This window comes from Ascaphus truei, chromosome 10 (assembly GCF_040206685.1).
Source record: "Ascaphus truei isolate aAscTru1 chromosome 10, aAscTru1.hap1, whole genome shotgun sequence".
Taxonomy (NCBI): domain Eukaryota; kingdom Metazoa; phylum Chordata; class Amphibia; order Anura; family Ascaphidae; genus Ascaphus; species Ascaphus truei.
Window position 1 is genome coordinate 8577387 of NC_134492.1, and position 16479 is coordinate 8593865.

Genomic DNA, 16479 nt, shown 5'->3' on the forward strand with positions numbered 1-16479 from the left:
AAGTATGCTAGGGCGGCGACGTTTCGAGGGACTACCTCTTCATCTGGCCCATTCCCCCTGGTCCAAAAGGTCCCAGAGGTACTTCCCTAAGCCTCCCTTCCCCTATAACTGGTCAAATCAGACACCCCTGAAAATAGATAGCAAACATGCAGTGTAGGCTAAATACAGCTAAACAGCTAATAGCAGGGCAGCAAGAATCCACTGTGCTCCTTGTGCTCAGAGGGTTTGATTACTGTCTTCATTTGCTATTCCCATTAACCTTTCATTGACTGTTGTGGACTCCTGGTGCTTGTTTGCAAGCTGCTTTCTTGCAAGCTGTGTTCAGCCTCTACTGTACCATTGCCCACAGTTTCTTGTGGTACTTGAACTACTGGCATTGACTTTAGTGGATTCTAGCTGCCCTGCTATTAGCTGTTTAGCTGTATTTAGCCTACACTGCATGTTTGCTATCTATTTTCAGGGGTGTCTGATTTGACCAGTTATAGGGGAAGGGAGGCTTAGGGAAGTACCTCTGGGACCTTTTGGACCAGGGGGAATGGGCCAGATGAAGAGGTAGTCCCTCGAAACGTCGCCCCCCCTAGCATACTTGCCGTTCTCCGTTTTTTGTGTGTATTCCTTGTGTTTCATTTTTTTTTCACCTTTTCCTTTCCCCCCTCCCCCCACCCTTCACTTTGTGACATGCCCATTTGTGATACTGGTTTCTGCAAACACATTTGATTTATTTCTGGTTCGTTTTATTATTAAATGTTTATTCTGCATTACAACTGTTTTCATCATTTAGCTATTAGACAGTGAGTGCTGGTACTTACGTAGATTTGTAAGCAAATTAACACCGTACTAAGGAATTTCAGAAATGCCACCTAACTCTAATGCATTATATGCAGTTATTGACTATGAGTCCTGTTCTTTCTGCTCTAGGTTTGAATATAACTCTAGTGATCTGTAGGGATTCTCTCTTTCTCTCTATTTATCTCAATCTCTTTAAGGCTTCTTTCCTGGAGCTTCGGCCTATAGCTGTTGATGCTCTTTATGCCTGATCCATATCTCCTTGATAACCCTGCTTGCCTCTCATTCCTCCCTATAGATTTCTGCTCTGAAGTTCATATGCAGCAGGACTCTTACTGTACACATAAAGTAATAAATTCACCTGTGCTGAAGCAGGGGAATCCTGAGAACCTAACCGGTTGGTGGCTTTTGAAGACTGGAATCGGCCACCCCTCCCTTACTCTCAGGCTTGCATTATTTGCCTCTTCCTTTTCTCAATGTGATACATTACTGATTACATACTGGTAAGACAACGTCTTAATTCTTCCCACCAGCTTAAACATATTGCATTGTGCACTAGCCTGTCTCTGCTAAAATGCAGACACTGCCTTTTTTATAAGAGAAATACAGACATTAAAATTAGATGCCATTCAGTGTGTTTCTAACCACTTGGCACCGAATCAATACGTTCATCCAAATACTGTCTAGCAGATCGTTTTTTTTTTTTTAAAGAAATATGTCATAAATTGTTACTGCTCCATGTCATCTATTTTTAAAGGGAAACAAGAAAATATTGATTTTCAGTATTTGTTCTACTTCAGTATGCACAGTACACAATGTTGTGCCATGTCTATATAAAACAAAACTAAAAATGTATGATAATCTTATGATATGTAAACACCACACAGCAACCAGATAATATGTATATATGTATGTATATATATATATATATATATACACACATATATATATATATATATATATATATATATATATATATATATATATATATATATATATACACACACATATATATATATATATATATATATATATATATATATACACACACATACATATATACATATATATATATATATATTATATATATATATATATATATATATATATATATATATATAATCCCTTTAAACCAGACTGAATGATGTCTATAAAACTGGTATCACAAGTACTGATTTCACTATACAAAGAGTCACATCAGCAGAATTAAATAACTTAAGTGCAGACAGAAAACTCTAGTAGCTGTAACATTTCAAATCATCGTTTCAAACTTGTACTTGAACTATAAAATAAAGTAAGAAACACAGTTGTTCTAATCATGTTAATCAGGCTGTTTCTATGCTCCACTTATGCTAAAAGCAACCAATGCAATCACAACATCCTATTTCTTGCAGTCAAGCTTAATCTATGCTTCCATCATACTAGCAATAGTATTATTGTTACTTCTCATTTCGTCTCCCTGCGATAGCTTTAAAATAATGCATTATTCTATTATTTCGAAAAGCTCTTTAACATAGCTTCTTACTTTACTGTACATAGTAAATGCACTTTGTGAGCCACATATTTATGATATCTAGAAGCTACTTTGCCAGAAGTGTTACACAAAATATTCAGAATGTTAACTGTGGGGACTTCGCTGAAGATGGTAAAAATAATACTTGAGCAGTAACAGAAATGATTTAACCACCTAATGATACAAGACCAAGGAAAAGCGGCAACATTTCGTTACACACAAATAAAATATTGAGATTAATTAATGTGTCTGAAGACTAAATTGCAACTGTTAATCCATCTTGTGTCTCAGGAGAATATCTGGATGGATAGACAGTTAGAAGTTTAATGGAACTTACATTGACATGGAGTCGGTGTAATTTTGAATATACTGTATGAGTACGATGACAAATTGCAAGCACCATATTTCACTTTTTAAATTGTGGCATTTCAGTAAAGCAAATTAGCATACACGTAATTGCCATTAAAAAAAAAGAAAAAAACTGTGCAAAAACAATACAAAAAAACAGCTAACCAAGAAAATGGAGGTGCTATAAATGTCTGGGAGGTAATATCCTGACAAACCCCCATTATGAATAATACAAGTAGAAAAAAGACATCAGCGCACTGCTCCCAGGAGGATGTTATATATATATATTTGCATATCATTTCCCAGAATCCCTTGCTGCAGTGGCAGCACTGTATGCTGGGCGATAATGGGGAAAGACAGGGTTGCAGACCTGTCTAAGACATGCAAATGAGCATACAGTAATATTTACAGTTGATATATATATATATATATATATATATATATATATATATATATATATATATATATATAGTGCAATTTATTAGAAATATATCATCATAAGGGAAATATAAAAAAAATAGAGAAAACAGCAGAATTGTAGGAAAACATAGCAGCAGCAGCAGCGATTCAGGTATAAGCCCCTTTAACAAGCATGATCATGGGGTTTAGCTGCTGCTACGTTTTCCTACACTTCTTATGTTGACATTATGCTGACTGTACTGATGTCTTTTATCAAAAAAAAAAATCAAATGTTATTATACATAATCACTCCTTGTAGTGATCCATTTCATGGTCCTGGTACTGGTGAAGTATCCATGTCCTGCTACTGGTGAAGCACCAGACTGACATAGATTTCACAAAGTTATTTATTCTCAGTTTGATCAACACCCAGCCTAAAAAATGCTTGTTCATCAATTTATAGTTCCAACAAAAAAATCACATGATCGATTGGGCCTTTCCTATAAAAGAGAACACCGTGTGATGACCTCAGTCCTCCTTCACTATGTGGGGTGCAGTATTTGCCCTGACAGTAACGCTTGCTGCTGGTAAGTGTAGGCAAAGAATAGTTTTACCAATTGTATTTATGGGTTAAATACTGATAAAAAAAAACAATATTTGGGAATTGTTGACTTGGGTAGTGTATCTTATTCAAATGCTATGTAAACAATATAGGCACATGGATTAGTTTAATTATCTGTACTTACATACAATATATTTAATGTTCACAGCAGGAAGTACACAGCTTCACTATGGTAAGTAAAAGCATGTTTCTTAAGAAGTTTTAGAATATTACATATACAATGTTATTGTCCTAAACTTAATTACATTACCATTGATTTAATTTTTGCTTTTAACATCTCAAATTAACTAGTTTGTATTGACATCTATTGCATGTCTTGTAACTTTATCAATTACTTCATAACTCAGCATTATACAGCTTGATTGCAACATTACAAAATGATACTAAAATCCAACATTCATACAGAACTGTCTGCTATTTACTAACAATATATATTTTTAAGAGCTGGAGTTCAGTAGGAGCAAGACGTACACATACCGCTATGAAGCAGTGGTGCTAAGTGGGTTACCAGAAAAAGTTTTTGCCAGAGCTGGACTAAAGCTAAAATGTAAAGTGGAAATCAGTGGTGCCGGGCCAAAGCGCTGTCTCCTTAAGGTAAGAAAAGAAAGTTTCTCATTTTTAAAACTGTATGGAAGAAAAAGTTTAATTTTATGGTTTACTTGCTCAAGCAGGATGCAATTACATCAAAATTTTTTTTTTAGGAAATACCCTTGATTCAATTTCTTACATATGCCAGATAACTATCAACCAACCTTGGACTTAAAGGATTTGTTCTGCTTTCTGCTCAGCAACACAAAAGAAAATAATTTGAGCTGAACAACAAGTCTTTATTGGATCAATTCAATTGCTCAGAAACGGAACACCAGGCTGTTATTTAATCATCCGCTTCTGCAGTCATATAGGCAATCTATAATCTGCAAATTCTGCATGCTATCTGAGCAACTTAATATGTACAGTTTTACACACACACACACACACACACACACACACACACACACACACACACACACACACACACACACACACACACACACACACACACTATGAATTTATACACACATGCACACATATATACATATATATATTTATACGCACATGCACACATTATATATATATATATATATATATATATATATATATATATATATATACTGTATATATGTATATATATATATATATAGTTTCACTTACAGTCAGTACTGGTGTACAAAATCGTTCCATATTTTCAGAAACAAAACTATAAAAAATTTAATCTGAGCCTGTTTTAAAGCAACAATCCAAAGTGGCATTTTGTGGGCGATTTAAAAATATATATATTTATATATATATGGTTGAAGCAGGGGGTCTCCAGAACTGCACCCGTTAATTTCAGCTCTGGGGACCCCCTGCTTCTGGAGACCCTTACCACTCCCCTCGGCTGCCAAGGTTCACAATATGTCCACTGTTCAGATATTTCCCATCCTGCGGGCCAATAGGAAGCTGTGACATCATCGATGCGTCTTCCTATTGGCCCATGTGATGCACGAGCTTCTAACTTGAAAGTCCTGCTTGCTCAGCCGGAGCAGCTACCGGCACCTACTTTGGAGGTAAAAATCTCCATAAGTAGGGCATCCCATGAGCTGAAATTAATGGGGTTCAACTCCGGAGACCCCCTGCTTCAATTATTTCAATTATATATATATATATAATAAACTTTTTTTACATTTTTTTTTTTTTAAATTGCCATCTTTGATTTCTCCTTTAAATCAGTTTTGTACCATGGAAATTTTTATGCATTTTAATCTATAATGCTCAAGGTTTTGTAATTTAATAAGTTGAGTTGTTTTACAGTTCTAATGGTAACAATTATTTGAAAGAGGAAGATTTTTTTTTTAAATATTCACTGATAGTTTGAAATACTTACAGTATTTGGAATTAATTTTTTTTTTCTAATTTTAGATCCATGAGTTAGAAGTACAAGAATTTAATGGCATATGGCCCAAAGATCCATACACCAGATCTTCAAAACTAACTCAAGCCCTTGAAAAACAACTCACCAGGCCAATAAAGTTTGAATACAGTAGTGGCCAGGTTGGAGATATATACATACCGGAAGGTGTACCAAATGACGTGGCTAATATCCATAGAGGTATTTTGAATATCCTGCAGCTCACCATGAAGAAGGGACAAAATACATATACTTTACAAGAGGTAAGACATTTACTGTAATCATTGCCATTCAGTTCTCATTTGAATGTTCAGGACTTGTTCAGTGTTTACTCTATCTTTTCTTTAACACTCCCCCTTGGTATGTACGGTGTGCTGCTAAATTAACCTTATCCGTTTTGTTGAGTAGGAAAGTCGGATAATAGACCAAGGCAATGCAATTGATGTGATCTATTTAGATTTTGCAAAGGCTTTTGATATAATGCCACAAAAAAAGGCTAGTGTACATAATAAAATTAATTGATCTCTGTGCAAATATTTGAACCTGGATTAAACACTGGTTGAAGGAGAGGCAGCAGTGAGTTGTTATAAAATGGAATATATTCAGATTGGACTAAATTTGTACAGGGGCCACTTTTTTAATTGGCAGATATGGATTAATACAGATACATGTACATTTGTGAAGTAACAATAGGCATGCCACCTACAAACTAAATGGGAAAAATTAGGTCAATGTTTGATGGAGAAGAATTTAGGAGTGCTTGTAAAGTAAAGGCTTTGCAATAGTGCTCAATGTCAGTCAGTAGTTGCAAGGCTACCATGATATTATCATGTACTGGATGACACTGAGTATAGATACAGTAAAAGGGAAGACACTCTCATTTTGACATGGTATAGATCCATAGTAAGACTATACCTTGAATATGGAGTACCATTTTGGGCAACTTTCCACAAAAAAAACACATTATGTAACTGATAAAAGTACGGAAAGGAGACACCAAATTAATAAAGTGGGTGAAAGGTCTGATTTATGAATATACATATTAGTATTATTTACATTATCAAATCAGCTATGAATATGATTACTAATATATTTACAAGTATATTCAAAGTCAAAAAAGGGGGACCTTTTAATCCCAAGGACAGTATAGATGACTCCGGGTCATCCGGTGACATTGGAGGAAAGAAGATTTCACCAGCAGCAAAAAGGGTTTATTTAAATGAAGGGCACTCCAAATGTGGAATGTAGGTACTACCCATGGAGACACAGCTGGCAGATACAGTAGATATATTCAAGAGATGGTTAGATGCTTGTTTAGGAAGGTATAAAGGACTATGCCACATATAGATATAGCAGGCGTTAATGCATCTGTTATCGTGTGATTTTGCAGTACCCGCAGTGATGTGCCTTAGCACATATTATAATGGGTGCACTATCATCTGCTGCATCTGTTAATTTAGGATTGCCATTACTAAACAAGGATTATTTCCCTTTGTGAGACATAAGTAAAATTAATGAAGTGATGAAAATGTGGCGAAACTGGCGAAACTTCATGAAAAAATGTACAAACTAAAGTGCAAACCAATTTACACATCTTTACTTCTGAGAACATATTCCTCATGACAAATATTAAGATAACTTCTCCGAAGTGACACGTGAGACAGCTCACACTCCTAACGGTCACAGGGGCTGCCACGTCCCATTTCCAAATACAGTTACTATGAAACAGAGAATCTCAGCTCCTGGACACATGCACTAATAACTCCTGCTTCTGTGGTTTTCTTCACTCGTTTTCCTATCTTTCTCTTTCCATATCTCTCTCTGGCCCAGATCCATAGAGGTCAATTAACTCAGTGCTAATAACAGGCAGTTATCAAAATCATTAATGGACATTCTTCTCCCTGAGGTTAACTCATATCCACAAAGCTAATTATATGCAAAAACCATGGTCGCTGTTAGCATAGACTTAATGCCATGTTAAGTTAGCACTGACGCGCTAGCTTCAAATAGCATGGCTTCCATCCAGACCCTGAAATATAGGCGTCCCTCTCTCCCTCTCTCTCTCCCTCGTATCATTAGCACTAATGGCTTTTATACTTCACATAATGCCCTTTCCGGACTAAAACAGCACTTAACGCTGCATTATTAAGATTAGAAGAAGTACAGTATGCAAGCACTTAACGTGCCAATAACAAACCTCTGTGGAATTGTGCCTTAGTGAGATGTTATTATTTCTGTCAATTAAGATACTCATAGACCCTGGGCCACACCAGGTATAATGAATAACCAGTTCACGTGCTCACAGGTGAGTGCGCTTAATTTACATGACAAAGAAGGGTGGGTAGCCATGTTGGTCCTTTCTTCCATGTAAAGCTGAACCTCGTTATAACACGGTGCTCAAGGTCCACATAATGAGACCGCGTTATAACCGGGACCGTGTGGGGGGGGGGTGGCCTCTGTCCCTGAACCTGGCATCGCAGCGGCATCCTGACACAGGACTTACCTGTCATCTGCAGCAGCAGCTGTCAGTTCTCCCTGCTTCAGAGTCAGCTTCCGGCTGCGTGAGAATGTGTGTGTGAGTCTGTGTGTCAGTCAGTGTGTGTGTGTGTCAGTCAGTCAGTAAGTCAGTGTGTGTGTGTGTGTCAGTATGCTGCTGCGGTGCGCTCTCCCCCTCTCTCCTGACATGAGCTTTCCAAGTCCCCCGACCGGGAGCAGGCCCCCCCTCTCTCCTCCCCTGGCGGAGCTGCTGCGCTCACTCCTGACATGATCTTGAAGAGATTTGTAAGGTAGGAGGGAAGAGTACGTGAGGGAGGGAGGAAAAGGAAGCTAATTTAGCACTGAAAGCTACAGGAATCTCAGACAAGTGAAGGAGCAGAGCAGCAAACATTACTGAGAAGGCAGACCAGCAACAGAGTGCTGTAACAGAGAGAGTGAGTGAGTGAGTGAGTGAGTGAGTGAGTGTGTGTGTGTAAGTTGACATAGCATTGTTCATTTATCAGGTGTTTTTGGGTATCAGAACACCTTTTGTTGTACAGTATGTTTCTGATCCCAGTAAGGGCAGGTGGTGAAAAGCTCCAAAGCACTGGCACCCACATTTATTCTCCTTGTGAAGTTTTTGGGGAGGTGGTGGGTCCCTCTGCTGTCAAGGGGCTGCATGCATCTCACGGCTGCCGAGTAGGAGGAGATCTTGTTGGAGTAGTGGCACAAAGTGTGTGTGTGTGTGTGTGTGTGTGTCGGAAGCAGCAGCAAGAGGGGAAAAAGGTACAGTATTACCTGTTATTAAATGGCCCATCAGGCTGACGGGGAGGATAAATGCTGTAGGTATTTCATTGTTTCCCATTTACAGTTTAATGCTGTTTCTATCAAACTGAAAGGAATTTTTTTTGTCAGTAGCTGCTTATTTTAAATGTACAAAACCCTAGTGAGTAATTCGATTAGCTGATGCATATGCTATATATATGGTGTGTGTGTGTGTGTGTGTGTGTGTGTGTGTGTGTGTGTGTGTGTGTGTGTGTGTGTGTGTGTGTGTGTGTGTGTGTGTGTGTGTGTGTGTGTGTGTGTGTGTGTGTGTGTGTGTGTGTGTGTGTGTGTGTGTGTGTGTAAAGCAGTACATTTTTTTTTAACGGGAGCCACACTCACACCGTGTTAATTGCGGATCCGTGTTGTAGCGGATCGCGCTACTAACGGGGTTGAGCTTTAGTAGCAAAGGAGGGAGAGGGAGTAGGGAGTGTGACCTTTTATTGGCCAACAAGTATTTGGTTACAAGCTTTCAAACCTTTCAGGGTCCTTCATGGGTAAAAAAGATGAAGGACCCTCAGAGGTTCAAAAACTTGTAACATAACTACTTGTTAGTCCAATAAAAGGTACATAACCCCTACTCCCTCTCCCTCCTTAATTTACATAGGAATATAATGTGGTATGGTTGGCTCAGGAGCTGGTGTGGCGGGGCTCCATGAGGAGAGGTTTGGGAGCCACTGGTTTAGTTTATGTATTATAAAAAAAAAACACGTGTGTGTGTATATATATATATATATATATATATATATATATATATATATTGTGACAGAAACCAGGGGTTGGTAATAAACTCCATATACAGGGCTCCCAGGATACTGAACAGTTTCTGTCCTGTCTAAGCTGAACAGGGCAGCCTCGTGGTACAGGCACTCCATTCCACAGTTTGTCTGCTGCCTGTTTTCTGTCACCTGTCATGCTGATTAGAGTTCAGGTATATAAGACCTGTTTCCTGTTTCCTCTGGGCCCCGCCCAAGAGCCTGGAAGGCTGCTGAACTGCAGAGGGGTGAGAAAGCCTCTTTCCCAAATCGCTTCATTCATTCTGTTAGTTTGTCTAAAGACTGCAAAGGTACTTATTTTGTTGGTGGAAGTGGACAAGCCACTTCCAACTCTGAGTCAGGGACATCTAAGTTTAAGTTATCGCTCAGACGAGCAGCTTTTTGTTTGGCTTTGTTTTCTGTTTAAACTGTGGCAGTCTCAGTGCCTGGGACTGAATAAACCAGGCATAGCCTGTTTAAAGGAACAGTACGTGACGTCTCATCATTTAACCTACCCTAAAAGACCGTGTTCTAACAGTCCCGGACAGACGGCGGAGCCCCGGAGTAAGCCGTTTGTCACATATGGTGGAGAATGCGGGCAGAACACTGAAAGGTCTGGGGGTTAAAGAACTTTAAAAAAAAAAAAAAAAAAAAAGAAGGTTTTTTTTTTCTCTCTCTCCAAACAAGATGGAAGACGTGGTGAGTGCGCTGGTACGCAATGTCGCTGTCCAGAAAGACGCGAATGAAGCCCAGCAACAGGCGAGTGAAACCCAGCGACAGCTGTTAATAGCCCAGCAAGAGACTAATGCAAACCAGCAAGAGACAAACCGCCTGCTGAGAGAGGAGCAAAAGCGGTTCGCTCAGGGCTTACAGCAGGAACTCGAGATCCTGAGGGGGACTATCAGTAACCTTCCACTGGCAGAGGCAGCCCCAGTTCCGAAAATGACCAGGGCAAGCCACTACCTTCAGAAGATGGGACCCTCGGATGATGTGGAAGCCTATCTTCTCACGTTTGAACGCACGGCACAGAGAGAGGGATGGCCAGAAGCTGAGTGGGCTGGTCTAATCGCACCCTTCCTAAGCGGCGAACCCCAGAAGGCTTACTTTGATCTAGAGCCAGCCGAAGCTAACGTCTATGCAAAATTGAAGTTCGAGATCCTCGCCCGCCTCGGCGTAACCACGGCTGTTCGTGCCCAAAGGTTTCACGCATGGTCCTTCACGATGGATAAAGCCACCCGAAGCCAGATGTATGACCTCATCCACCTCGCCCGGAAGTGGCTACAACCCGAGATCAACTCAGCAAGCCACATCGTGGAACGGTTGGTCATGGACCAGTTCTTGAGGAAACTTCCCTCTGCCTTACGCCGTTGGGTCAGTCGGAGTGACCCCCACAATGCGGATGAGCTTGTGGCCCTTGTAGAAAGGTACAGTGCAGCAGAAGAGCACCCGCAACCCACAGTCGTGGAGCAACCCCACTATCCGAGGTTCCAGGACTCTTCCAGAGACGGTAAAAGGGTACCGGGGTTAAGGGGCGCTGAAGAGCGGCGACCACCTTCACGCCGCTCCAGCAACAGTGGTTCGCACACTAAGGGCAATAGCCAACATGGGGAGCCGGGAAAAGGCTCTAAGTGGGACACAGACTATGTACCTAAATGTGTAAATTGTCATGAGAGGGGCCACACAGCAAAAATCTGCCCACTAAATGATGAGCCCATGCAATGCAACAGCGTGGAACCTTATTCGCTGTTGTCCCAATGTATGGGCCCTAGCCCAGAGGACCCCTTGAATAACCATCTGTGGGCATTTGTAAAGGTTAATGGTAAGAGGGTTCGGGCACTTCTTGACTCTGGGAGTATGGTCACACTAGTGTCCGAATACCTATTGCCCATTAAGAAGAAACAGGTAAACAGTTCACAAAGAGTGGCAATTTGTTGTATACATGGGGATAATCATGAATATTCCACTGTTGATGTTTTTTTTGAAACAGAATTTGGTTCTTTAGATTTCAAGGTGGGTGTTGTACCCAAACTGGCACATGATGTGTTAATAGGGACCGACTTTCCCCATTTTCTAAAAATGTGGTCCCCAGGTCAGAATAGCGCCCAGAGTTCAATAGCAGACCATAACGAAGTGTTAGAAGAAACAAATCCTTTCCCTTTTTCAGAAATGGAGGTTGACGAGGGCCCAAATAAGAAGGGGGAAAAGGAGGAGTGCTGTGAAATTCCCTTCCCCATCACTACTTTGGTAGGGAATACCCCAAATCAAGATGTTGATCAGGCACTTACCACCCCAGTACAGGATAAGACCCTCGCTGACCTAGAGGTCAGTCCTGGGAGTTTTAAGAAGGCCCAGTGGGAGGACCCCACATTAGCGGTAGCAAGGGGAAATATACGGGACCAGAATAGTACTCATGGCCAACCAGATAGGTCACTTGCTTACCCCTACTTCGAGGTAGAGAACGACCTAGTATATCGGGTTGATAAAAGAAAATCAGTTACAACTAAACAATTGTTGGTACCACGGACATTCCGTAACGTAGTATTACACCTCGCACATAGTCATCCATTGGGGGGACACCTAGGGGTGGAAAAGACAAAAGAAAAGGTTCTCCGAAGCTTTTATTGGCCTGGGGTTCTGGCAGAAATTACAAACTATTGTTCCTCATGCCCAGAATGTCAGATCACCGCCCCGTTCAAAGCATACCGCAGCCCATTGGTACCCCTTCCCATAATAGAGGTACCATTTGACCGGATTGCTATGGATCTAGTAGGACCCCTAATAAAGTCTGCTAGGGGACATCAGCATATATTGGTAATATTAGATTATGCTACCCGATATCCGGAGGCAGTTCCCCTACGTAGCACCTCTGCTAAAAACATAGCAAAAGAGTTAGTACTTCTGTTTTCCCGGGTCGGAATTCCTAAAGAGATCTTATCTGACCAGGGAACACCATTTATGTCCCAAGTAACAAAAGAGCTATGTAAACTCCTAAAAATCAAGCATCTCAGAACCTCAGTCTATCATCCACAAACAGATGGTTTAGTGGAAAGGTTCAATAAAACCTTAAAGAGCATGTTACGCCGGGCGGTCGATAAGGATGGGAAAAACTGGGACTGTTTGTTACCATACCTGTTATTTGCCATTAGGGAAGTTCCCCAGTCATCCACAGGCTTCTCCCCGTTTGAACTATTGTATGGCCGACATCCAAGGGGCTTACTGGATATAGCCAAAGAAACTTGGGAACACGAGGTTACCCCTTACAGAAGTGTAATAGAGCATGTTGCCCAAATGCAGGACCGCATTGCTGCAGTCCTACCCATAGTGAGGGAACACATGGAGAAAGCTCAAGAAGCACAAAGGAATACGTATAATAAGGGTGCTAGGGTCAGAATTTTTTTTCCAGGTGATAGGGTACTAGTTCTGGTTCCCACCGTGGAGAGTAAATTCCTTGCTAAATGGCATGGGCCATATGAGGTCTTGGAAAGAGTGGGAGAAGTAAATTATAGGGTAAGGCAGCCAGGTAGGAGGAAACCTGAGCAAATTTACCATATAAACCTACTCAAGCCCTGGAAAGATAGAGAGGTCTTGTTAACCCTAGTACCCCCAGGTCCGTCAGAGAATCAAGAAACTGACCCAGAGGTTAGCATAGCTGAAACACTGTCCGTGCATCAGAAACGAGAGGTCCAGAGTTTAGTGAGAAGGAACAAAGAAATCTTCTCTACACAGCCAGGTAAAACTAACGTAATTAAACATGACATAGTCTCTGAACCGGGGGTCCGAGTTAACCTTAAACCGTACCGAATCCCAGAGGCCAAGAGAGAGGCTATAAGTTTAGAGGTTAAAAAAATGCTAAAACTAGGCGTAATTGAGGAATCCCAAAGTGGGTGGAACAGCCCTATAGTTTTAGTCCCAAAGCCAGACGGTACAACAAGGTTTTGCAATGACTACCGGAAACTAAACGCGGTGTCAAAATTTGATACTTATCCTATGCCCAGGGTGGATGAACTTGTAGAGAGACTGGGCAAAGCCCGATATCTCACAACCCTAGACCTAACAAAAGGGTACTGGCAGGTTCCCCTCACAGAAAGGGCAAAAGAAAAAACAGCCTTCTCAACCCCAGACGGCCTCTTTCAATATAAGGTGCTGCCTTTTGGCTTACATGGAGCTCCCGCCACATTCCAAAGAATGATGGATAAAATTTTAAAACCACATGTTCGGTACGCTGCCGCCTACCTGGATGATGTGGTAATCCATAGTGAAGATTGGCAGTCCCACCTTCCAAAGGTCCAAGCTGTGCTCGACGCAGTTCGGTCTGCTGGACTAACTGCTAACCCCGCTAAATGCACTATTGGTCTGGAGGAGGCCAAGTATCTGGGGTATTCTATTGGTAGAGGGTTACTCAAACCACAAACACTCAAAGTAGAGGCGATACAAAATTGGCCAAGGCCAGTCACAAAAAAACAAGTAAGGACCTTTTTGGGGTTAATTGGCTACTATAGGAGGTTTATTCCCAATTTTGCAACTAAGGCAACCCCACTAACCGACCTCACAAAAGCAAGAGGACCGCTAATGGTAAAGTGGTCCCCCGAAGCCGAACAGGCCTTTAGAAGCCTGAAAGAAGCTCTCTGTGCCCAACCAGTGTTGGTCACACCTGACTTCTCCAAAGAGTTCGTAGTCCAAACCGACGCATCTGAGGTAGGGCTGGGGGCGGTACTCTCCCAGGAGTCTCAAGGGGAGGAGCACCCCATCCTTTATTTAAGTAGGAAACTAAATCCCCAGGAGAAAAATTACTCCATAGTCGAGAAAGAGTGTCTCGCAATAAAGTGGGCTGTAGAGACACTCAAGTATTATCTGTTGGGGAGAAAGTTCCGATTGGTCACAGATCATGCACCCCTTACCTGGATGTGTCAAAATAGGGAGAAGAACGCTAGGGTGACCAGGTGGTTCCTAAGCCTACAGCCCTTTAAATTTTCTGTGGAACACAGGTCGGGGCACAAACATGGCAATGCCGACGGGTTGTCAAGGATGCACTCCCTAATATCCATGGTCGCTCACCCCTCGAGGTCTGAGCTGGGGGGGAGGATATGTGACAGAAACCAGGGGTTGGTAATAAACTCCATATACAGGGCTCCCAGGATACTGAACAGTTTCTGTCCTGTCTAAGCTGAACAGGGCAGCCTCGTGGTACAGGCACTCCATTCCACAGTTTGTCTGCTGCCTGTTTTCTGTCACCTGTCATGCTGATTAGAGTTCAGGTATATAAGACCTGTTTCCTGTTTCCTCTGGGCCCCGCCCAAGAGCCTGGAAGGCTGCTGAACTGCAGAGGGGTGAGAAAGCCTCTTTCCCAAATCGCTTCATTCATTCTGTTAGTTTGTCTAAAGACTGCAAAGGTACTTATTTTGTTGGTGGAAGTGGACAAGCCACTTCCAACTCTGAGTCAGGGACATCTAAGTTTAAGTTATCGCTCAGACGAGCAGCTTTTTGTTTGGCTTTGTTTTCTGTTTAAACTGTGGCAGTCTCAGTGCCTGGGACTGAATAAACCAGGCATAGCCTGTTTAAAGGAACAGTACGTGACGTCTCATCATTTAACCTACCCTAAAAGACCGTGTTCTAACAGTCCCGGACAGACGGCGGAGCCCCGGAGTAAGCCGTTTGTCACAATATATATATATATATATATATATGGCAAATCGAAATATTACTGTATGTTCATTTGCATGTCTTAGCCAGGTCTGCAACCCTGTCTTTCACCATTATCGCCCAGCACACAGCACTTCCACTGCAGCAAGGGATTCTGGGAAATAACATGCAAATGAGCACACAGTGCCACCTTTTGTCTCAAGCTCATATTACACGAGCAACCCTTAAGCCAATGCATGCTGCTTTAAACACAGCTTTTAAGCATAGGCTGGGGTGAAATGCAAAGCCAGTAAACCCACTCACAGACATGTTTCAACCTTGATGGGTATCATCAGTGTGAGGTTGGTTGTGCTGGCTCTGCTGTATTGAGACTAAGAGAAGGTAGGCTTTGGCTTAAGGGTTGCTCGTGTAATATGAGCTTGAGACAAAAGGTGGCACTGTTATTTGCATGTAATTTCCCAGAATCCCTTGCTGCAGTGGAAGTGCTGTGTGCTGGGCGATAATGGTGAAAGACAGGGTTGCAGACCTGGCTAAGACATGCAAATAAACATACAGTAATATTTCCATTTGCTATATGCTTTACTGTGGAGGGTTTTTGTCACTTTTTTTTACCCACCATAACCTTAATAAGTGTGGTATATATAACACACAGACACACACAGACACACACAGACACATACAGACACACACAGACACACACAGACACACACAGACACACACAGACACACAGACACAGACACACACACACACACACACACACACATTTTATTATTTTGAATACCTCTCCAAAGAAGGCTGAGCAAAATTGTCCTCCACTTGATTTTCTGTGAAATATATATGCTTTGATACAACTAAGTACATTGTAAAGACAGAAAGCCAGATTTGACACGGCAACTTAGCCCTACATAATAATAATGTTCTTTTTTTATCTGATAGAGTGGAATTGGAGGCATTTGCCACACAAGCTACATGATTCAAGAAAATAAGGAGGCAAATCAATTATCTGTTACCAAATCAAAGGATCTAAACAACTGTGAGGAGAAAGCCAGTATGCTTACTGGTAATGCGTATTCTCACACATGCAGCAGTTGTAAGCAAGTAGGCAATATCAACATCATTTCATATCTATGACATTTTTATAGTAGAGAAATTGTGATTTTTTTTATTCATTTATCTTTCTGCCTCTTCTTTT

General features: G+C 41.3%; 1 protein-coding gene across 1 annotated transcript in view; it reads left to right on the plus strand.

Annotated features, from left to right (window-relative positions):
- Window positions 1-3594: 3594 nt before the first annotated feature.
- LOC142503479 (vitellogenin-1-like) overlaps window positions 3595-16479 on the plus strand; it is a 75167-nt gene continuing 62282 nt past the window's right edge. Inside the window, exons 1-5 of the mRNA XM_075615727.1 lie at window positions 3595-3633; window positions 3817-3840; window positions 4111-4262; window positions 5607-5858; window positions 16224-16385. Of these exons, the coding sequence (XP_075471842.1) occupies window positions 5823-5858; window positions 16224-16385 (198 nt within the window). The 5' untranslated portion in view covers window positions 3595-3633; window positions 3817-3840; window positions 4111-4262; window positions 5607-5822. The remainder of the gene's footprint in view (window positions 3634-3816; window positions 3841-4110; window positions 4263-5606; window positions 5859-16223; window positions 16386-16479) is intronic.